Source organism: Vulpes lagopus, chromosome 11, assembly GCF_018345385.1.
Source record: "Vulpes lagopus strain Blue_001 chromosome 11, ASM1834538v1, whole genome shotgun sequence".
Taxonomy (NCBI): Eukaryota; Metazoa; Chordata; class Mammalia; order Carnivora; family Canidae; genus Vulpes; species Vulpes lagopus.
The window spans coordinates 47,214,158-47,238,478 of NC_054834.1; the positions used below are offsets into that span (position 1 = coordinate 47,214,158).

Here is a 24,321-nt window from a genome sequence, read left to right on the forward strand (position 1 = left end):
ATCAGAATGTCCATATTGAACAGGTGCCCCAGGTGATTCTTACACACACAAAAGTTTGAGAACTTGAAGTGAGGGAAGAGTTAGGTATGTGAAGAGAAACCTGAAGAGGTTTCTTACCTCTGAGAGGTAAGATACCCCAGGGAAAAGGTGCAAAGTCAGAAATGAAATAGGGCTTTTGGGGATCCCTGGGTGGCTCAGCGGTTTGGCGCCTGCCTTTGGCCCAGGACCTGATCGTGGAGTCCCGGGATCGAGTCCCACGTCGGGCTATGGGCATGGAGCCTGCTTCTCCCTCTGCCTGTGTCTCTGCCTCTCTCTCTCTATGTCTATCATGAATAAATAAATTTTAAAAATCTTAAAAAAAAAAAAAAGAAATAGGGCTTTTAAAGAGTGTAAGTCACCTGATCTTGTTGAAGGGGGAAATTCTCATTTGAGATCAGATGAGATGAAGGTGGTTAGGGAGGGTAGGGCCAGTGCACAGAGGATTTTGGATACTAGCTCAGGGAGGTTGCCAAGTGTTTGGATAGTTGCTAGACAGTTGAAGGAACAAACAATGATGTTTTAAGGAAATCACCCTGGCCAGCATGTAGGATGAATTGAAGATAAAAGAAACTCAAATCAGGGAGACCAATAAGCAGGTTATTGAAGATGATCCAGTTGTGAGATAATGAAAGCCTAAACCACGAAAGGAACATTGAATATGAAGCAGAAAGTGTGGGTGAAGAAATATTTTTGAAAAAAGAATCAGAAAATGTGGTGACTGACTTTTTTAAAAGGAAGGGGCCATAAAGTGATGTGTGTAAAAGGAAGTGTTCATAATGCTCAAGGCCTGCAATAGCAAAAAACAAAAATAACACTAATAATGTGATTTAAACATTGGCTAAGGATTTGATGGTCAATAGGTACACAAGAATGTTCAATGTCACTCACCATCAGGAAAATACAAATCAAAACCACAATGTAATATCATTTCACACCTGTCAAGATGGCTATTATCCAAAAAAGAAAAGAAAAAAGACAACTGTTGGATGTGGAGAAAGCGGAACCTTTGCACACTGTTAGTAGAAATGCAAAATGATGCAGCCACTCTAGAAAATAGTATGGAAGTTCCTCAAAAAACTAAAAATAGAACTATCCTATGATCCAGCAATCCCACTTCTGAGTATTTATGCAAAAGAACTGAAATCAGGATCTTGAAGAGGTATCAGCACTCCCATGCTCATTACAGCTCTATTCACAAATAACCAAGATATGGAAGCAAACTAAATGTCCACCAACAGACAGATGAAGAAACGTGGTTTATGCATTTAGTCTTTTATAAAAATGGAAAATTTGCAGTAAGCAATCACATTGAATGAACCTTAAGAACATTATGCTAGGGCAGCCCCGGGTGGCTCAGTGGCTTAGTGCCGCCTTCGGTCCAGGGCCTGATCCTGAGACCCGGAATCAAGTCCTGCATCAGGCTCCCTGCATGGAGCCTGCTTTTGCCTCTGCCTGTGTCTCTGCCTCTGTGTCTCTCATGAATAAATAAATAAAATAAAATAAAATAAAAAAGAACATTATGCTTAGTGAAATGACCAAATCACAGAAAGACAACTACTGCATTGATTCCATTTATATGATATCTAAAATAGACAAATTTAGGAGCACCTGGGCATCTGACTCTTGGTTTTGGGTCATGATCTCAGGTCGTGGGATGGAGGCCCCAGTAGGTCTCAGAGAGCTCAGCAGGGAGTCTGCTTGGGGATTCTCTCTCTCCCTCTGCCCAACCACCACCCTGTGTATGTGCACATGCACTCATGCTCTCTTTATAGATAAATACATATTTAAAAAAATAAAAATAAAATAGACAAATTTATAGAATCAAAGAGTAGAATAATGGTTGCCAAAAATGGGGGGAGAAAGGAATTGGGAGTTACTAATCAATGGGCCTAAGTTTCAGTTACACAGGATGAATGAGGAAGTTCTACTAGAGATCTGCTATACAACATGGTACCTCTACTGCACACTTAAACATTTGTACTTTTTGTATTGCATTACACATTTAAAAATTTGTTAAGAGAGTAGATCTTGGGGAGGGCCCGAGTAGCTCAGTTGGTTAAGAATCTGCCTATGATCTTGGGGTCCTGAAACCAAACCCCATGTTGGACTCCCTGCTCAACTGGGAATCTGTTCCTCCCTCTCCCTCTTCCCCTCCCCCAACTCATGAGCTTGCTCTCTCTCTCAAAAAATAAAATCTTTTTTAAAAAAGAGAGTAGGCCTTACGTTCCTGCCACAGTAAAATAAAAAGTTTTTAAATCTCAAGGTTCAAAGCCTGAGTGGAAGGAAGAAACAATGAGACTAGTGACAAAAATAGGGAACCTGAGAAAAGGAGCTGTTTCTGTGATGATGCAGTAAGAGGGAAGCTGTGAAAGGACCTCCAAGTGGAAGCACCTTCATGGCAGTTGAACATAATTGATTGGTAGTAAAAATACAATAAAGTCAAGACTAAGAGATATATGAAGCCAAGGGCAATTCACTAAAGAGGTTGAAGAATGAGGGCCACCTGGGTGGCTCAGTTGGTTGAGTGTCCAACTCTTGATTTCAGCTCAGGTCCTGATCTCAGGGTCATGAGGTCAAGTCCCATATTGGGCCCCATGCTCAGCCCAGAGTCTCCGTGAGATTCTCTCTCCCTTGTCCCCAGTCCCTCCCACTGGTGTGCGAGCTCATGAGCTCTTCCTCTCTCTCTCAAATAAATAAATAAATCTTAAGAAAAAAAAAAGAATTTAAAGAATGATCAGCTCAGGGATCAAGAATCAAGCCTTAAAAAATAGCCCCTTTTGGGGGCAATGAGATGGAAAGATACCATAAAAGAAAAAGGTGATTATCATCAGAGATAGGAGGATGAACAAGAAAGCCATGCAAGAAATAAATGTCAAGGAGTAGTCAACTATGTCAAAGCCAATGGGAACTGAGAAGAGACCACTGGAAAGGATTCTCAGACATTTGGGACGACAGGTAGCCAGCCTGACCTCCCATACCTGGGTAACAAACATTTTGGGCTATATACCTTAGAAACCATGCTGATGTTCTTTCCTCGCAGGATATAAGTTATAGCCTCTCTATCAAGAGACCTGGCTGAGCTATGTTTCCCATGGCCTTGCTGTTTTCTCTTCTATTCCTGGCAAAAGCCCAGAAAATGGAGCCATTTTGCTTGCCATGGAACTCATGTCCCCTTGACCCTTTAAAGATAGGACAGGTCATGGGATCCCTGGGTGGCGCAGCGGTTTGGCTCCTGCCTTTGGCCCAGGGCACGATCCTGGAGACCCGGGATCGAGTCCCACGTCCGGCTCCCGGTGCATGGAGCCTGCTTCTCCCTCTGCCTGTGTCTCTGCCTCTCTCTCTCTCTCTCTCTCTCTCTCTGTGACTATCATAAATAAATAATAAAAAAAAAAATTAAAAAAAAAAAAAAAAGATGGGACAGGTCAGAAAAGTTGTAGGCTGAAAAATTTAAGTCATTGCAAAACTGTAGTTTAATGATTACTTATGAGCAACAGCAGCAAAAGATGAAGGAAGACTCCCAGTTATTCCAGTTGACTTCCAGCTCAAATAATAGACTGGGAACTGTGGAAGTGAGAATGAGGAACTATCTACTGTTTTCCACATTTACTGCTGTGGCCAGTTATCAAATGATAATAATTGACATTTAATGGCATGAGTTTTTCTAAGGGTCAGTCTCTTGATCAAGTGTTCCTGAACCCGACTGATACTGGGCCATATGGCAAATAAAAGAGCTAGCTATCATATTCATAAGATCCCGGGTTTGTCTATCTAATGAAGAAATAGCAAATGAGCTTCGCCTGGAGCATGAAGGATGAGGCCTGAGCTTCCATTAGTAAAATAATTTATAACCTATGGAATAATTTTTAATCTTAGTTTCCTAAAACCTTTAAAGATAGTGAGACATCTACCTGGGAAAGGATTTCGGCAGGTGAACTCGCGTGGAACAAATAGCCTCCGAAAGATCTTTCTATTTCAGAATTACTTTAAGATTCAGAACCGCTGAAGGAGTTTGAAAGCCTTGAAACTTCGCGTAGACTTTTTAAAAAGAGTGCATAAACTACATTTCCCAGGAGGCCTCGCGGGCGAGTTTCTGCGCTCCGCCAGGTCTCTTCGCCGCGGGGTAAGCTAGGAAATGTAGTGCACCAAGCCGCTCCGCACGTGATGCGTGCGGAGGAACCGGGGCCGCGCAGCCCGGGAGTCCGAGTGTGAGCCGCTCTTTCTCCTGAGTGTGGTTTGTGCCGGGCGGGCAAGGCCCCCATCATCTGACCCCTGTGAAATGAGCTGGCCCGGGGTTCAGCGTCCCGCTGCCGCCGCTCCGGGGAAGTCCCAGTGGGCGAGGCACCGCCGCGTCTGGTCCCGCTTCTCGGCAGCAGGGGGGCGGGGGGCGGGGCGGGAGAAGGTGCAAGGAGCCCAGGGGCTCGGAGCTCGCGCCGGGCGCCCCACCCTGGCTGCGGCCGCGCGCGGGAGGAAGCGCGTAGAGGTTAAAAGCACAGTTTCCCTTTCTGCTTTCCCGTCAGAGCAGCCCCAGCCGGCGGTGGGCTGCAATGCCCGACTTCAGTTTGTAGGGGGCCCGGAGCCGAAGAGGTTAAAACAGGCGGGCCCCCGCCCCCGCCCCCGCCCTCTCGCCGCCTCCCCCGCGAGTCCAGCCCGCCAGCCATGGGCGGCCGCGATCACCTGTTCAAAGTGCTGGTGGTGGGGGACGCCGCGGTGGGCAAGACGTCGCTGGTGCAGCGGTACTCCCAGGACAGCTTCAGCAAACACTACAAATCCACGGTGGGAGGTGAGACGTCGCCGCTGGGGCGGGGGACCCCGGCAGGGGGCAGCCGGGGGCTCCGCGCCCTCGGGTCGCTCCGGGTCGGACGCGGGGGCCCGGGGTCTTGCAGGGAGTGCTGCCGAGTGTGTGATGTGCGCGATTCTCGCGGGTGTCCCCGGGCGGCTCGCCCAGCCTGAGCCGGCCGCCTGGAGGGAGACTGGGCGAAGGTGTGAAGGAGGAGCGAGCAAGGGGGCTGAGAAAGTGCGCGATTGTTGTTTTTCTCGGGGGAAACGCGAACTCGGGTCTCCTCCTGCAACCTGCCCCAGCGGCCGCCGGAAAATCTCTGCGGCCAGCCCAGAACCCACCGGGGAGGCCTGGTTAGGTGCCGGCTGGGGTTCCTGGTAGCCGGTGAAGGAAGAGAAAGGGGTTTTGTCTGGCTCTAAGGACCCCACCTTTGTTTTGGGGTTACCTGAGTGGGAGAGCCCCGGAGCCACACAGTCTGATGCTCACCAAGGCTGATGAGCTGTATTTTTGTCCACGGATTGCTTGAATAAACGCAAGCTAGAAATTATTCAGGGAATCAGACCTATCTTCCCACCCCCCTTTTCTCTCAAGCTGGGGAGGGGGAAAAAGGAAGGAAGCACCAAGGAGTTCCTTCATTTCTTCCTAGGGATGGCCTTGGGCTCAACTTTTTTTACCCCCCCTCCCCCAAAGGTAGGGATCCTTTTGTTAAGTAGAAGGGCTTTGGCTGGGAAGAGCTGATGAAAGGGGAGAGGTAATAAACATGAAGAGAACTTAAAAAAAAAAAAAGATTTTATTTATTTATTCATGAGAGACACACAGAGAGAAGCAGAGACACAGGCAGAGGGAGAAGCAGGCTCCCTGCAGGAGCCCCATGCAGAACTCCATCTCAGGATCCTGGGATCACGACCTGAACCAAAGGCAGACACCCAACCACTAACCACTGAGCTACCCAGACATCCCGAAGAGAACTTTTTTTAAGGAAAAAAGCCCTGCATTACTGTAAATTTTGAAGATGGGTGCTGGTGTTCGTTATGGAATTTAAAAAAAAAAATTAACAAGCATTAACAGGGAAGCTTGGGTGGCTCAGCAGTTGAGCATCTGCTTTGGCTCAAGGTGTGATCCTGGAGTCCCAGAATCGAGGCTGAGTCAGGTTCTCTAAATGAAGCCAGCTTCTCCTCCCTCTTCCTATGTCTCCACCTCTCTCTATGTCTCTCAGGAATAAATAAATCTTTAAAAAAAAGAAAAACCAAAACAAGCATTAACAATGAAAACATCCTCCTTGAGAATATCCAGCAACATTTAGGGTTTGAAATTTCTAAGGCTATTTCCCTACCATTCTGCTTCCCACTCCTAAATAATATGACGACTCTTATTTCACGGATTGAGTTTTTAAAAGTGTTTCACTAACTAGTTTTTAGCAATTGCTCTGGTTTTCCTGTAATAAAGAATAATTAACTCTGGCTAATTTTTTTTCAATGTTTTTTCTAAATTACCCCTTCCTTTCATTTCTGTCACAGATATGGAAAAATGTATTTCCAGATCTGGGAAATTACTCTATTTCTGTCCCTCTCAGAAGGTTTTTTCCTCCTAGCATATTCTTTCGGACTTAACTCCTGGAGTCTCTGCATCTACAGACTTAAGCAAAACTCTCAAGCACCCTCCATGCCATGTCTTCTTCCTTGAATCCTTGGCTGTATTTACTTTACCCTATTCCCACCCAGAATAATTCCTGCAGCCTTGTGGAGAGTAGAATTCCATCAGGGCATGTTTTTCTCATAATACATTTGGAATAGAAACCAACAGTGAAATTGAATGTGGAAGATGCAGAAGCCACCACACTTACCTCATTTCCCTTTTGCCCTATCATCCCTTCATCAAGAAAGGAACCCCCCTAGACCTTCCAGAAACTGTTTGGCTGAGATAACCTGAGATAAAGAGTTGTTTTCCTAATTGCTCCCACCCTCCTATCCCCAGCCTTAAAGATAAGTAGTATCAAATAAATTAGTGTGTGGAGAGATCAAAAGCTGAAGACCCCTTCAGGAAGTGGTTGTGAATTGTCTGTGCCAGGGGCACCTAGCTGCCCCATTCGGAAGACCATGCAGTTCTTGATCTTGGGGTGGTGCCTTCGAGCTCCACGTTGGGGGTAGAGTACACTTAAAAAAATAATAATAAAGCTGATAAAATTTTAAATGTTTAAAAAAGAATTGTCTATTCCACACTTAATGTGTATGCGGGGGCTCATCTCGGCCCACTGAGAGCTTAAAAATAAATAGATACGTAGGATTAGAGTTATGTGTCTCTAGGGTTATAACTGCATATTTGATCTGAACTTATTCATGGATTTATTTTTAAAGGTAAATTTTATTCAATTGTATATGTATTTTCAGTGGATTTTGCTCTGAAGGTTCTCCAGTGGTCTGACTCAGAGATGGTGCGGCTCCAGCTGTGGGATATTGCAGGTAGGCTGAGAAGATGGGATAGGAACAAGGGGAGAAATTTTGATTTGATCAGAAAAAGTGGGGTAGCAAAACCAGAAGGTTTTGTTTTGTTTTAAGATTTTGTGTATTTATTTGAGAGAGAAAGAGAGTAGGAGTGGGGAGAAGGGCAGAGGGGCAGAGAGAGGCCGACTCCCCACTGGGCTCCTTACCCAGTGGGGGCTCAGTCCTGGGATCATGACCCCAGGACTGAACCCAAGGCAGACAGTTAGCTGACTGAGCCACCCAGAAGCCCCCAAACCAGGTTTGTTTCTGGAGCTGGAATGATTGAGTTGTTCGGAGGATACATAAGCTGGGATGTAGAGTATGTGTTGATAGTGTCTGTAGATGCTTTGCTCTGGATGAATTTAGGGCTGTTTCTCTGTGGGTGGAGTGGCTGGCAAGGTAGTAGATTGTGGAAACCATAGATGAGTGCTCTCACAGCAGAGGGAGGCTGCTTTTTTCCAGCATTTTAGTGGATCTTAGGGAAAAACAAGATCCCCAGAAAATAGAGACAATAATAGATGACTTTTACTACGTGCCAAATACTTTCCTGAGCATATGAGATTCAATGACTCGTTAATCCTCATCACAACCTTGTGAAAAGAGCTATGGCTTTTATTCTCACCCTATAGATAAGAAGTCTGAAGCACTGGAAGCCTCACCAGCCCAAAGTCATAGAGATAATAAATGACAGAGCAGGGACTTGGACTTAGGTGGTCTGGGTGCAAAATCTGGACTCAGCCACAGTGCATACTGTCCTCCCCCACAACAAAGATAGAAAGGGCAGGGTGTTGGAGGCGGTTCTGAGGCTGGTTCTCGGTATCACCTTCTCAAGGGCTCCTTCCTCTCTTCCCAGGGCAAGAGCGCTTCACCTCCATGACACGACTGTACTATCGGGATGCCTCGGCCTGCATTATTATGTTTGATGTTACCAACGCCACAACCTTCAGCAATAGCCAGAGATGGAAACAGGACTTGGACAGCAAGCTCACACTGCCTAATGGAGAGCCTGTGCCCTGCCTGCTCTTGGCCAACAAAGTATGTGGTCAGTCTAGGAAAATGGCCCCTGGCCTCTCTTTGGGATCAGAGAGCAAGCATATATCTAAAATGCTCTCTGATTCTGGGCCTCCATGTCCCCTTCTGAGGTTGGCAGAATCATCTCTGCCTTCTTTCTTTTTTTTTTTTTTTTTTTTTTTTTTTGAAGTGCACACAGCAAAAGTTAATTCTGGGCCTCCATGTCCCCTTCTGAGGTTGGCAGAATCATCTCTGCCTTCTTTCAAGGGATGCTAGGACTTCTTTTGTGAAGAAGGTTGGCCAGATTTTAGATGCTGGTGTTCTTAGCCATTGGTAGAAAGGGGTTTTTTTTTTTGTTTTAATTTTAATTTTTAATTTTTATTTTTATTTATTTTTATTTGTATTTATTCATGACAGACACACACACAGAGAGAGAGAGAGAGAGAGGCAGAGACACAGGCAGAGGGAGAAGCAGGCCCCATGCAGGGAACCTGATGTAGGACTCGATCCCGGGTCTCCAGGATCAGGCCCTGGGCTGAAGGCAGCACTAAACTGCTGAGCCACCCAGACTGCCCAAATTTTTATTTATTTATTTTTACATTTTTATTTATTCATGAAAGACACAGAGAGAGAGAGAGGCAGAGACACAGGAAGAGGGAGAAGCAGGCCCCATGCAGGGAGCCCGATGTGGGACTCTATCCTGGGTCTCCAGGATCAGGCCCTGGACTGAAGGCAGCGCTAAACTGCTGAGCCACCCGGGCTGCCCCTAATTTTTATTTTTTAAAAATTTTATTTATTTTAGAGAGAGAGAATGCCCAGTGGGGAGGGGCAGAGAAAGAGAGAGAGAGAGAAGCAGACTCCCTGCTGAGCAGGAAGCCTCATGCAGGGCTCCATCCCAGGACTGGGAGAGCATGACCTGAACTGAAGGCAGACACTTAAGGGACTGAGCACCGCCCCCCCTCCCCACCCCTCCCCGTGCCCCCAGTGGAAAGGTTTTAAATCCACAAGTATCTGAGTAGTTGTGTTCCTATTCTCAAGAAGTTCATGGTGTTGCTTTCTATGTACTCTCTTTGCCAGTGTGACTTGTCCCCTTGGGCAGTAAGCAGAGACCAAGTTGACCGGTTTAGTAAAGAGAATGGTTTCACAGGTTGGACAGAAACATCAGTCAAGGAGAACAAAAATATTAATGAGGCCATGAGGTGAGTCACGCATATTGTTCTGGGGTTAGGCACACAGTTTACCCATCTTCTGCTGCCACTGCTCCCCACCAAATCCACCTTGGACCTTCTTTTCTTGTTTCTGAGCAAACCAGAACAGACCAAGCCACTGGAATGCCAGCTTCTGAAGGTCAGGGATGCCATCCTTTCTCCTGAGATAACGGGACAAAGGGGCATTTAAACCTCATGGCTTAACTGAATGCCATCTGGTGAAGACAGTCTGCCCTTTCTCCTTTTGTTCCATCCAGTTTATCAGGCGTTTGTTTGTTTGTTTGTTTGTTTTTTAGAGTCCTCATTGAAAAGATGATGAGCAATTCCAGAGAAGATATGTCTTTGTCCACCCAAGGGGACTATATCAATCTACAGACCAAGCCCTCCTCCAACTGGGCCTGCTGCTAATAGTATCTGGCTGGTATTCCCTCCCACTTTTAGGAGGTCTTTTCATCTCTTCCCTTCAGTTGCCCACCCAGCAATCTTACTAAGTACATGTGAACTGCCTCCTTCCAGCTGTCCAGTAAGGAGGACCCATCATTACTAAGGAAGGACCTGGGATGTGTGTGCATTTCTGCAGCTCTCACAAGTGAGCTCCTACTTGGCTGCCGGCACCTGTGGCTCAGTTAGTACCTTCTTGTAAGAAAGATCACCTGATCCCTCATTTTGTGATTTGGGATTTTGTGGGAAGCATTAGAAATCAGTACCTGTGTTTTACGGAACATAATTCCTACCTATTTTTGTGTTTTTTCTTTTTTTTCCATTTGATGTTTGTGGATATCTCCATCTGATCTGAGTTCAGATTGGAGGAAAATGAGAGCAAAGGGCATCTGCCAAATTCATCATAGGTTATTGCTTTCAGATTCTTTCTGTCTTGGACTTTGCAGTTTAAACCTCTGATTCGGAGATGCACAAGGAGTAGGGCTGGATATCCCTGGGTTTTGGGTCACAGGAGGTAACCCAGAAACCACTGTCTTTTTGAAGCTTCTGAAGTCATAATTGGCTTTCTTTTGTCTCAAGAATAGTCAAGCTTTTAAACTACCTGTTGTGTGTGTTAAGAGCATTTCTTTCCCCAAAGAAAAAATTGTCCTATTAGAGTTTTCTAGTATCTCCCTACCGGTGGGGTGGGAGCAGGGTTTGTGAGGTTTCTGGGTTGATGTCTTGACGCATAGTGGTGCTCGTGACATCAGTTGGCTGTGATGCCCTGAAATAGGTCTGTTCCGTGCAGCTCTGGGAGTCTGAATGGAAGAGGGAAAGGTTAACAGAACAAAATCCTGTGGGGCAACTTGCTCCTGAGCACTTTGGGTACCTAGTACTTAACAGCCATAGGAACCAAATTTTATGTACAGACCTTTGTGTGAATGGGGAGAGTAAACAGAAAATCATTAAGTAATTTAAGTGCTGAATTGGGTAGGGTTTTTAGTATTAAATCACTTCTAGACAGCTTCATTTGTTAAATTCTCACAGGATGGTGATTTTTAACCAACCCTAAGTTATGAATAGTGTTTGTGAACTCAGAGACCTAGTGTTCTTTGAAAGATACTTACTTAAATAAGTGCCCTAAGTCAGTGGTTCCCAAATCTGACTTATGAAAACCACCTGGGAAGTTTGTTAAAATTTTTTTTAAATAAAATGTTTACACTTTAAGATTTCTGGGTCCCAAACACAAACCTATGAATCAAAATTTCCAGGGGTGTAGCATGAGAATGTGTTGTTGTTGTTTTTCAAAGCTACCCAGGTAATTTGACTAACCTGATTTAGAAAGCATTGCTAGAGAATTTGGTAATGATGCAGAGACCCAGGCATTCCCTGTGTACATGATCCCGGGCTTCCTTATGCTCTGTTTGCTCTTCCGGAGATTCTGACTTTGGAAACTACTATCCTAAGAGAATGATCACAGGCCAAATATCAGAAAGAGAATGAGAGCCAGGCCATCAGTTGTTGGTTGGCTGGTCTGTTTTTAATATCAGTTATTAACATTTGCACAATCTTTTAAGACCTTGAAGTTCTCTTTTGTATTACTCTTTTCAAATAGGTTTTTATCACAATGGTTCTGAAGATAAGAGTGGGATAGCAAATTCCCTCTATGTGAAAAGAAAATTGATTTTTATTTACTGGTTTAAACCTCTTCAAAGTCACAAATAAAGGCAAAATAAGTCTCATACTCATGGTAGTAATTGGCTTTTTTTATAAAGATTTTATTAAAAAAAAGATTTTATTCATGAAGTTATTGGCTTTTAATGTGAGTTTGCTAAAATGCAATTTTATACAGATAATCCAAGAGTATTATGGAAATGGAGACTGTATTTTTTAAATGCCTTCTTTAAAAATGAAGGTAAAGGGGATCCCTGGGTGGCGCAGCGGTTTGGCGCCTGCCTTTGGCCCAGGGCGCGATCCTGGAGACCCGGGATCGAATCCCACATCAGGCTTCCGGTGCATGGAGCCTGCTTCTCCCTCCGCCTGTGTCTCTGCCTCTCTCTCTCTCTCTCTGTGACTATCATAAATAAATAAAAATTTAAAAAAAAAAAAAAAAAATGAAGGTAAATGTTATTCTATCTATTAATTTACTAGTATCAATTGCCTAATAGTCAGTACTTGATACAACATTCCAAATACTGCTTGGAAATGTGACTGTTGTGAAAAATTGAATATGCTTTCTTTTCCTGTGTGCTGACTCAGGATTTACCTGCCTTTTCAAGTATTGCTGAAGGCTGGCCGTTCTGAATTTTTTTTTTTAAGATTTATTTATTTATTCATTCATTCATTCATTCATTCATTCATGAGAGACAAGAGAGAGAGGCAGAGACACAGGCAGAGGGAGAAACAGGCTCTATTCTGGCAATCTAACGTGGGACTCGATCCCAGGACTACAGGATCATGCCCTGGGCCGAAGGCGGCGCTAAACCGCTGAGCCACCCGGGCTGCCCCATTCTGAATTTTCTCTCAAGTGGTGAGCATTATAGGACTAAAACTAATTAAAGAAGAAATTGAAATATAAATAATTTCTCTTTGTGTCCCTATCCATAAAGAAAAAGGAAAACAATTGAAGATTTTTTAAAAAGGGGGAAATAGTTACATGATTAGAAATATACTAAAAATAATTGTATCCTATCATTTGAATGCTATGTCCTGGTACAGTTGTTTGGAACATGAATATTGTTGTAGCCCTTGCCTAGAAAAGTTTTCATGTTTGAGACAAGATGCCCCTCCAACCTCTCAGCTGGTCTATGGACAAGAAGAAGACATAAGCATTTCCTGAAGAGTGTTTTTAAGAGACCTGAGGAAGGGCTGAGAGCAGAGCTGTGTGATTGTGATTGCCCTGGCTTTGGACTTTTTTTTTCTTTAAAATTTATTTACTTATCTGAGAGAGAGCATGGAAGGTGGGGGCAGGGAGAGGGGGAGAAAGAATCCTCAAACAGACTCCTTGCCCAGCATAGAGCCTGGTGCAGGGGCTCAATCCCAGGACCCTGAGGTCATGACCTGAGCTGAAATCAAGAGTCAGATGTTCAACTGACTAAACCCCCCAGGCATCCCTTCCCTGGCTTTGGAGTTTGAACAGAAGAGCTGAGTGATCAAACAAGCAGAGAAAAAGAGACCACAGGTTAAGTAAGGCCCCTCTGCAGTAAGTGATGGTTTGCTCTTTCGTTACTACTACTGAGCCAGAATTACTACCAAGATGATTTCCCTGATTCATTTGCCCTAGCTATTGCTAAGGTATGTTTGGGTTCCTTATTTTGTCCTGTCATGTCCAGATTTAACTCTTGAAATAGTCCGTCTTCTGTCCTCAGGACATTGTCCCATCTAACATGAGGCTTTTCCTGTCTGTTGCTGTCCTTTTGTAAGCAATAGTCTGCTTTTGACATGATCTAAGGCTATGATTAGATGATGGAAAAATTTCTAGGGTATTCTATAAGATCCATTGACAGATTGCCCATGAAAACCTCAGTGCCCTTTTTCCCTCTACTCTCTTGGTTCACTATATAGGAAGAAGCTTCAGCTATGTAAGTGACTCATTTATCAAAGCCAAGTAATCCCCCAAGATGCAAGTTGGCATAGGTAGAAATCACTAGAAAGTGATGTGTGTTGGAAAGCACTAGATGCATTTTTGATTCAGCCATAAATACATGAGACTCGAGATTACATATGGCCTTCGAGAATATATCTACCTGCCTTCTCTCTGGCTTTCAAGCATAAGTTGAATCCTCTTAAATTTCATTTGCAGAGTTTCTGTATATAACAGTATTGCTCTGTATTAGGGTTCTCTAGGAAAACGTAACTAATGGGATATATGTATGTATGTATATATATATATATATATATATATATATATAGGAATTTATTAGAAAGAAGGAATTGTCTTGTGCGGTTATGGAAACTGGCAAGTCCAACATATTGCAGAGTTGATGTTGCAGTTCGAGTCTCAAGGACAGTAGGCTGGAAGAGCTGATACTCCAGCTTGAAGGCCATCACACAGGAGAATTCTCTCTCACTCAGGGGAGAGTCAACCTTGTGTTCTATTTAGGCTCTCAACTAATTGGATGAGGCCCATCCACAATGCAGAGGGTGGTCTGCTTTACTCATTCAACTGATTTAAGTATTAATCTCATCCAGAAACACCCAGAGTAATTTTTGACCAGGTATTTGGGCACTACGTTGCCTAGTCAAATTGACTATCACCTACACTTTGCAGTACTTCATTGTGTGGTAGTAGTGTTTTGTTTAAAGATTTATTTATTTGAGAGAGAAAGAGTATGGAGTGGGGGAGTGGGAGAGGCAGAGAAAGAAGTAGAGAATCTCAAACAGACCCCCAGCTGAGTGAGGAGCACCACATGGAGCTCAGTCTGACCACCCTGAGATCATGACCTGAGCCAAAATCAGGAGTCAGACGCTCAACTGGGCCACCTAGGTGCCCTGTGATGGTAGTGTTTTGGTACCTTTTCTTCATACTCAAATTTGGTATGCACTTAAAGTCTATGTGATTAGGAACTAACTACACAGTAAAGAGAATAAAGAGGAGAAAGTAGGTAGAAAGACCAAGGAGATAAGGTAGGCATTTTATGATTTATCATGATGTGAGAAGGGCAGCTATGTAGCACTGACTACTAATATCTAATTTGATATAAACACTTTCCTCGGATCTGTGAGTTGTGTATGCTTCTTACATGATCTTTGAAATAAGAAAGCAAACAGTTCTTCACATTTATGTTTGAGGGAACAGTGTCTCAAAATGTGACTGCCTGAAAGACAGCTGGTTGAATTTGTAATAAAGTCAAGACATAACTGTAAGTCTTCAAATTTCCCATCTCCATCCTGTCATTTAAGTTTTTGGGAAACATTTGACCTGAAAAACCTATTTTAGAAAATAAGCCTAAGGGGCTCCTGGCTGGCTCATCCATAGAGTGTGCAACTCTTGATCTCAGAGTTGTGGGTTCAAACCCCATGTTGGGTGTAGAGATTACTTAAAAATTAAAAAAAATATCTTTAAAGAAAATCAGTCCAAGCATTTATAGAAACAAAACTGACCCTCTTGGGGTTTAGAACTTCTGGTTTGTGTTAGCTTTTGAGATCATGTTCATATATGAAATGGAGACCTGTATGTTTCCATATTAAATTTGGGACCCCAGTAAGTGCAGTTTGAATAGCATGCAGAGCACTATATCCTAAGATGCTTAATCAACAAGTTCTACTTTCTAATATATGTCACCCAAATTCAGTGTCAGTCATTATTTGCAAGTACAGGGATTTTAACATCCTCCATTTTCAACTATTGCTGCCAGTAGCTAATATCCGATGCTGCTATAAGCCACGTATTCCCCTAAGCACTTCACATGGATTATTATTTTCACAATGACCCTATGGTGTGTGTGTGTGTGTGTGTGTGTGTGTACACATATATATATGGAAACTGAAAAAAAAAACTGAGGCACAAAAAACTCAGCCTTTACCTAAGGTTAGACAGCTAGCAAGTGGCAAACTGATTTTTAGCCTTAACCAGTGTGACTCCAGAACATGACTCTTTACCTACAGAATACACTGCTTCTTCTCATTTCTTATGTGTGTGTTTTTGGTGGTGGCATCCTTGAATTTTTTCCATATAACAAATGTTCAGTATGATAAAAACAACAAGTAATTTATTAAGTGAGTATACAGATTTTTTAATGCTTTTATCATGAAAATTTTTCTCATGAAGGAAAATGAAGAAGAAAAATCCAATCCACCTATAGTCCCACAACTCAAAACCTCTATTTACAGAAATTCACCTAAACTTAGTTATCTCTTACCACTCTTTAATGTAGAGAGGAAGTCTGGAGTAGAAGACATATACACAAGAAAATGAAATTAAACGTTTTAATTGACTGTGGCCCAATGTTTTTCTGGCTGTGATCTGAGGGCAAAGATATATCCTCCTTACCTATCTCCAAAGCTACTTAGCCTCTGGGGTTGTAGAAAGATGAACCAGACATACAGCCTTTCTGTCCCCCCCTTTCTTATGAATATGGTGGGGCAGCAAGTCAGCAGATTGGAGGTAGAAGTTTTCTTTAACTTCTTGGCAGTCTTCAGAGACAGCTTTCTGTGCTCCTGTGGTCAGTAGAAGTAGTGTCTGTCTTTAGATCTGGTTGGATGACTTTCATGAGGTCACAGAATTAGAAGTGCCCAGCACAGAGTAAGTGCTCTAAATTTGTTATAAATCTCCCAGCCAAAAAAAAAAAAAAAAAAAATCTCCCAGCTACTATAGCATAGCCTTGAAGGAAATAGATCTTTGTTGTTTTTGTTTTTATTTAAGATTTTATTTATTCATAAGAGACAGAGGCAGAGGCATAGGCAGAGGGAGCCTGATGTGGGACTCAATCCCAGGACTCCAGGATCTCACCCTGGGCCAAAGGCAGATGCTTAACCACTGAGCCACCTAGGCATCCTGGAGATAGATCTTTGTTAGGGATAGGGAAGAGTCATAAGTCTGCCAGCCAGCATTGCCACTTCTCAGCGTCTTAAACAGGGAGAGAAGTAAAAGGCTGCTTTCCAAAATATAACTAAAATCATAGGGAAATCAAGCATTGAGTTTAAAAAGGCCCATTAAATCTCATTTTCAGGGAAAAGAAATGACTGTCCTTTCTGTCTTCTTAGCTTTTTTTGTTTTCATAGTTTTTTTTTTTTTTAAGATTTATTTATTTATTAGAGACAGAGAGAGAGATAGAGGCAGAGACATGGACAGAGGGAGAAGCAGGCTCCATGCAGGGAGGCTGACGTGGGACTCGATCCCGGGACTCCAGGATCACACCCTGGACTGCAGGCAGCGCTAAACCAATGCGCTACCGGGGCTGCCCTGTTTTCATAGTTTTTATAATGTTATTATGTATATTGTCCTTTCAGCATTATCTGACATTGCTTCTAAAGTAGCCTATCATATGATGTCTTTCTTTGGTTTCCAATAAACTGCTTGTGGCTAAGACATGTGCCTAGGGCAGAGCCTTTGGAGATAAACAAGAAGGAATTGACTTTAAAGACTGCATTCCAGGTTCTGGTAGCCATAGAGATAGTGCTGGAGCTCCTGAAGGCAGAATTAGTACTTGTCCATTAAAAAGTAAACTAGAAGTTCAAATTTGCAGTTACTTTCTCTGTAAGAGACCGTGTTTGTTGAAATATTTAATGAATAAACAAATGGAGGGAAGATGTTAGCTGAAGCTGAGGTGAGGAGAGGGTATGACCCACACCCTGGAAGAGAAAGAGGCCTTAATTCAGAGGCTATCAGTTGGTCTTGAACTAAACTAGAAGGGCAAGGCCTGGAACCTGTACTGAACTTTTCACCTGCCTAGACATGCAGACTATGGCCAGTTCCTTTCATTACCTAATAAGTGAGTAACAAGAATATCTCTGCCTCATCTAACAATACTAAATAAAGGTGGGATCCCTGGGTGGCGCAGCGGTTTAGTGCCTGCCTTTGGCCCAGGGCGCGACCCTGGAGACCCGGGATCGAATCCCACATCGGGCTCCCGGTGCATGGAGCCTGCTTCTCCCTCTGCCTGTGTCTCTGCCTCTCTCTCTCTCTCTCTCTCTCTGTGTGTGTGACTAATAAATAAATAAAAATTTAAAAAAATACTAAATAAAGGTATTTTCTAAAATAACAGCAATCTGCTCTCATAAAACAACCTCCAACAAAGTCACTCATGATCACTGCACCACCCCAGTCTCTGCACTGGCATTTTGACAATCTTTCGCTTGACAATACACTTAGTCAAAATATATTCAGACGCTGATTAAGGATGCTTACTACCAAAAAACCCAGATTAAGGATGCTTACTACCAAAAAACCCAGAAGCGTTGGCAAGGATGTGGAGTAACTGGAACCCTTGTGCACCGTTCGTGGGAATGAAAATGGTGCAGTTACTGTGGAAAATAGTATGGAGATTTCCTCAAAAAGTTAAAAACAATATGACCATATGGGTAGCAATTCCACTTCTGGGAATATATCCCAAAGAATTGAAAGCAGGGGCTCAAAGAGATCATAGCAGCATTATTCACAATAGCAAAAATCTGGAAACAACACAAGTGTCCACTGACAGCCAATAGGTAAACAAAAAGGGGTATATACATACATTGAAATATTATCCAGGCCCTTAAAAAGTAAAACATTTTGATACATGCTAAAACATGAATGAACTCAGGAGACATGCTAAGTGAAATCAGTCACCACAAAAGGATGAATACTATATGATTCTACTTATATAAGTTTCCTAGAGTAGTCAAATTCATAAAAAACAAAGTAAAATGATGGATGCCAAAGTCTGGGGAGAAAGGGAGTGAGGAATTACTGTTTAATGGTACAGAGCCTAGGGGATGCCCGGGTGGTTCAGTGGTTCAGCGCCGCCTTTGGCTCAGGGTGTGATCCTGGGGTCCTGGAATCGAGTCCCATGTCGGGCTCCTGGCGTGGAGTCTGCTTCTCCCTCTGCCTGTGTCTCTGCCTCTCTCTCAGTTTCTCATAAATGAATGAATAAAATCTTAAAAAAAAAAATGGTACAGAGCCTCAGGTGGGCGGATGAAAATATTCTGGAGATGGATGGTGGTGAGAGTTGCACAACGATATAAGTGTTCTTAACGCCATTGAACTATACACTCAAAAATAGTCAAAATGGTGAATTTAACGTTTGCACTTTACTACACACACGCAAATTCAAGAAAGGGTAGAGTGACACAGCTAAAGGGAGAAGATAACTTGTTTAATGCTTCACTGGTGGACTGTGCATTCTCTTCCCTTGGAGAAGGCAGATTTTTTTTTTTTTTTTAAAGGAGAGACTTTCCAGGAGGCAGTGGTAGGTTTGTTTGTTTATGGAGTGCATCTTCAGTTGGTTATTAACAGGCTGCCTGTGGCAGTGACTGAAATTTATTTTACAATTGTAGAGTAAACAGTCGTTCCCATAGGGATCCTCAGCTCTACCTCTGAGAATTTTAGGCATCCAACAAATGTTCATGAATTTAAATGGAATGGTCTGAGTTACCCTATGCTGTTTGTCTTGAGTCTTGAGCCAACCCCATCCACTCCTACCCAAGGGCCAAGTCGTTTTTCAAAAACTGAATTTCACAAATACTTACTGCTTGCTATCCGTGCCTGTACACGGGCGACCGGCCTAGGGGCTTTTCATACATCAGCTCATTTTAATCCTAATATCCCTATGAGGTAAGTATCTTTGTTTCCCATTTTGCACTTGAAAAAACTGAGGCACAGCGAGGTAAAGTTCTTCAACTACTAAGTCGTGGGCCTGGGGTGCAAATCGAAACAGGCTGTGGCCTCAGAGCTCATGCTTCTAATCATTAAGCCCCTGGAGTCATGCTGGAGACTGGGACTCTAATGACCCTGAAGTGGATCTCAAGGTCCAGAATGGAGAATGGAAATTGGGAGTGAAGTTATTCCTTGATTCTGATCCTGCCTCTCTGCTCCGACAGCGGTTGGGGCCCTTGAGGGCTAGTGCTTTAGCCAGGTGAAAGGGCTCGTGCGTTTAAGGTCAAAAATTTTGAACCTATGGAATTTCCCTCCAATTCTGAAGCAGCCCCTTAGTGACGAATCAGCTGCCTATCCCACGGGTTTTGCTATCGACGCAGTTTCTAGATGATCAAGGCAGGCGAAATGAAACATCATTAAACTACCACTAAATGACACTGAACCTTATGTAAATCTTTTTTTCCAGTCGCTTCACGATGCGACCCAAAACGAATCTGCAATTCCGGAGTGGAAACCAGGGGGCGGGCCAAACAGCGACCATTTTTGTTTTGCGGCCGTGCGCTCTCAGAGCATCTTGACTAACAGGACCCCACGGAGGAGGCGGGGCCTATCAGTGCGCGGGGCGGGGTCTAGGGGACGTGATGATTCAAACGGACTAATGAGCTCTGCTCGTCGGGCAGAAACCGCCAATGACCGGACGTGATGGGGCGGAGCCCACAGGCCCTAGAGGGTTTGGTTGCACCGCGGCTTTGGCGCATTTTCGGCTGGTTTGATTCATCCATTTTGAAGAGACGGGGGAGCGGGGGGCTCGTCTGATTAAGGGGCCCTGAACCAAGCAGCAGCGGAGCTTGAGAAGCCAGCAGCTCGGGGTTCGGCGGCAGCGGCCCCATCGGCCGAAGTTGGGGGGGGTGGGGCGCCGAGCGCGCGGGGTGGGGGGGGTCCTGGTCTTTGGCTTCTCGACTCGGTCCTGTTTCGACAGCGAACATGTCTCGGCCTGTCAGGTCAGTGCGGAGTCCGAGGCCTGGAGCGGGATGGAGGGGGTGGGGGTGAGTGGTGAAGCACTGGGGGACAGAAGCCTGCAGTCGGCCCTCCGGTGCCACGCGCGGCCTCCTCCCTTTCGGGGCCCGCGCGCGCCCTTGAGCGTGGGGGGCCTCGCTGGCGCGCGGGGCTGCGCGGGGGTGGCGGCCGCGCGCCCATGCGCGCGCTCCTCCCCGCCCCGCGCCGCTGCGGAGCTCCGGGCTGCTCTGCTGCCTCCCCCACCCGCCGCACTGGAGCGGGCGGGGTGTTCCCTGAGCCGCCCGCGGCCGGAGGGGGAGGGGTGTGAAGTCAGCGCCCCCACCCAGGCCCCACCTCCTCGGGGCCAGCCCCTCGGAGCCTGCGGGGAGAGCGGCGGGGTCGGGCTGGGCCCGGCTCCCCGCCTCACGTCGGGAGGGGCGGGGGCGCCCGCGCGGCCCCTCGCCCCTCGCCCCTCGCCCCCGTGCCGGCGTGGGGGTGGGGAGCCCAGCCCTCCGTCTCTAGCGGACGGGGGTGTTCCCTGCGAGGGGGAGGGGCGCCCTGCCACCGGCCCCGCCTCTGGCCTCCAGGGTCGCTGCGGGGCCCCGCCTCCCGGATTGGGCCGGGCGTGGGCGGGACCCGTTCTTTCCCCCTCCCGACGAAAGTGGGAGCCCGGGACTGGGCCCTGGACAAGAGTGACTGCTTCCTCTGCCCCGGCTCGGAGCTGCGAGCGGCCTGGCCGCCCCCTCCCCCCGCAGCGGGCCGGCCGTTTCCCTCCGCCTGGAACGGCCCTTCCTCGGGAGACGTCCCTCCCCAGGAAGGTGCGGGGGCACGGCCCGGCCCGGCCCAGATCCCGTGTGGTTCTCGTTCCCGCCGCCGGTCCCCGCTCCCTCGGCGTACGAGTCTCGGACGTCTTTGTAACCCTCTCTTTTCCCCCCTCACAACCTAAAAATAAAAGCACTAGATTCCGGTAACCAGTAGACTCGATTCTGAGAATCTCAACAAGTTTGCTGTTCCCCAGCGGACGGTGGAATCGCCCTTCGCCGTCCTCCTGGCTATTGTATGGAATGTGCCATTTATGGAGGGGTGTGGCTTGATCCACCGCGTTGAGGCCTGTGAAAGGAGAGCTGTGGCGAGGAACTGGTACTTTTAACGTACTGTCCGCGACGCTTTCGATGTAAGGGATTGGCTGCTTTGCATAGTGACCTCTAAGTAGGTAAAGGTCTAGACTTAAAATGTTTTAACAGTTGTTGCTTCCCTTCTTCATTCCAAGTTTTGTGAGAAACGGAAGTATTTTGACCTAGAGCTCTAAAGAGAGGTTTGGAACCCGGCAAGGGTTTGTTCCACACCGCTCTCTCCTGACTAGATCGTCCGTCTCCAGCTGGTGGTGGTCTGGGACCGCGTACTACGCTCGGGGTGGGCGTGAGGAGAGCGCTAACTAACTACCTGACCGCTTTTCTGCCTTCTAATTTCTGCCCGCGTCTCTGATAACTCACCATCGCCACCGGGAAGAGTTTTGCCCACTGTCTGGCAAGGAGTCTGAATAGATTTTTCAGATTATAGTACGCATACTTTTTGTTTGTTTTTTTGTTTGGCATGAAAATTGATCAATGTACTCATCAATTTTTGTAGAATATTTTCTTTAGGATCAGGTTAAATAGACAATATCGTAATAAAGATTTGATTCATCTGGATTGGATCTCCTGTCTCTGGAAGTAAATTAACTGTGTGGTGAAATTGGATTTTTTTTTTTTTTTTTTCTGCCTTTCAACATTGGTTCACTAGGTTTTGATGACTTTTTATGTTATTGTGACTTTATTATACTCATCTGCCTGAATTTGTGTTCCCGGATTTAGATATTGCACGAACGGAACTTTTTTTTTTACTTGAAAACTTTGTTGTTGTTTTTTAATATCACCAGGTGGGGATATATTAAGCATGGCTCTGTCCCTTTTTTTGGAGGCCTTGGGACTTCTGCACAACTTTTTTCTTGTTTATTATGTTGTTAAAACTAATTTTAACTGTCTATTTGCCCCTAACCGAAGAATGAAATTAATTTATTGGCTTCTGGGGTCACTTTCATATCATTAATTTTAAAACAACTTGGTTTCTGATTATATACTTTAGTGATTAAAGTCTCTTTGTAACTTAAAGTTTTTAATATACTCATGAGCAATAATAAAGCAGAAATAATTAAACTTGAGTTTGGTGGTTTGTTAAATTTTGCAATAAAAAAGGTCCTGCCTTAGGGAAGTACTTTGGTTCCAAAGTGTAAATAAAGAATCTATATTATATACCTGGGGGCATTTAATAAAAAATGAATGATAGACCTTGACCAGATATCAGAATGATCAACCTGTTCTAAAATGAACCCAAAAAAAGCACAAGTTGGAAAATAAGTGTCAGCGCATCTTTTAGGGTTTCTGCCCTTTAGTCCTATATGTAATTTTGGAACTTTTTCTGGTTTTCATATTTACTGTAAGTATTTTTCATTTTAATACTAATCTGAGCTTTTAAAGAAGATTTAGAACTGTGCTAATGGCTGCTTGATACCAATTTCCGTGAGCAGGAAATAAACTGATAAGCTAGAGCAGGTTTTTCCATAGACACGTGCAACACATAACCAAGTTTTGTTCATATAGTGTTGCTGTCTTTACCTTTTTACTGCATCTGACTCATTGTATATAAATGAGCTCAAATATTTTAGGCCTTGGGTTCAATTTTAGAGCATGAAATTACAGTCTTGGAGCTAGAAGGAAATTTAGGCAGATTCATTTTACAAGTGACTTAATGGGGACCTGGACAAGTGAAGTGCCTTGCATCACACACTGGATGCAAAAGTAGGGCCTACAACCTAGATTTCTTAATTCTCAGGACTGCTCATCCTCACCCTTATAATAATCACTTTTACCTTCTGCCTCATAAGTATTGATGTTACTGTAGTATATGGCACTTTTAACTTTTCAAAGTGCTTCCATGATTCTTGGGAGGAAGGAATGAAACTACTATTACTTGTAAAAGAGGAGAAAGAAAGCTCAGAGATTCACTGACTTGCCCAACTAGAAACCAGGTTTCTTGAAATTCAGCTTAGTACATATACTATGCTCCTCCCTTATTGAAAATGATCCAAATCATTCAGATCAGTGTTTGCTCCTTTCTTTGTAATGTAAGTGTACTTGATATCTGGTTGGTTTTTGTTTAGTACTTGAGCTTGCAAGGAACCTTTAAACTTAAAGTTTAGATGTGAAAGCATAGGTTCATACTGGTTGATATAAAATTATTTTAAATAAGAGCAGTTTCCTTCAACTCAATTTAAAAATAATTTTCAGAGATACTTTTTAACTAAAAGCATGTTTTTGAAAAACTAAAAAAAAAAACTCTGCAGATTAAGTCCAATTCCTTAAGTTTACCAGCGATGACTTTGAAGCCAAAGGAATTAAAATGTAGAAATAGTAGCAAAACTGTATTTAAACTGCATGAGTTTTAGCTATTATCCTTTCTACTAGATTTGTGTTTACTGTATTTGATTCCACATAGAATGTACAGGTCCACAATCCCTGTATAGTTAGAAATCATTGGGGCCATGTGTGTTTGGAAGTTTAATTTTTTTTCCAAAAAATTTAAAAGTAATGGGGCCTATACTGTGCACTAATGGGTTATCACCAGTGAGTTCAGCAGTAGTACTTATGTAATCAAACACCTTAATTATCTGTAATAAAACTGAATTTTCACAATGAAAAAAAAAGCAACAAAAAAAGCCCTCTCATTGTTCAGGTAAACCTGAAACATTTGGTTTCAGAACTTTTTGAATTTCTAAATGTGGATTAGAGATTGTGGACCTTTAACAGGAGTACTTTTTCAACCTTCAGTTTTGGAAAGAATAAAGTCACGTTGAAATTCAAGCCATCACTGAGCAACTTTTTTTGTGCCAAATATTCTGCCAGAAACTTTACACGTGTTTCACAATATTGAAATAACTCTCCCAGCAAAGGTATATGTTATTTTCATCTCCTCTGTGAGGTAACTGAAGCTTGGCTAAATTAACTGGGCCAGTTCACCTGTGAAGAAGTGAAAAGCAGGAATTCGGGCCCAAGTATG

The 24,321-nt window shown here is 44.2% G+C and overlaps 2 protein-coding genes across 3 annotated transcripts in view; both read left to right on the forward strand.

The window, feature by feature from the left end:
• The first annotated feature begins 4,184 nt into the window (after positions 1 to 4,184).
• On the forward strand, positions 4,185 to 10,239 carry RAB29 (RAB29, member RAS oncogene family). The gene is made up of 6 exons (XM_041723570.1): positions 4,185 to 4,244; positions 4,562 to 4,819; positions 7,204 to 7,275; positions 8,150 to 8,331; positions 9,385 to 9,506; positions 9,812 to 10,239. Exons 2-6 carry the CDS (start codon positions 4,696 to 4,698, stop codon positions 9,921 to 9,923), a joined length of 612 nt encoding a protein of 203 aa, XP_041579504.1. The 5' UTR covers positions 4,185 to 4,244; positions 4,562 to 4,695; the 3' UTR covers positions 9,924 to 10,239.
• A 9,755-nt stretch (positions 10,240 to 19,994) lies between these two features.
• The window catches only part of NUCKS1 (nuclear casein kinase and cyclin dependent kinase substrate 1), a 29,656-nt gene continuing 25,329 nt past the window's right edge, over positions 19,995 to 24,321 (forward strand). The window contains exon 1 of one of the 2 annotated variants that reach the window (XM_041774077.1): positions 19,995 to 20,231. In XM_041774077.1, the coding sequence (XP_041630011.1) occupies positions 20,215 to 20,231 (17 nt within the window). In that variant the 5' untranslated portion in view covers positions 19,995 to 20,214. The remainder of the gene's footprint in view (positions 20,232 to 24,321) is intronic. The other variant, XM_041774075.1, reaches the window with a different exon arrangement.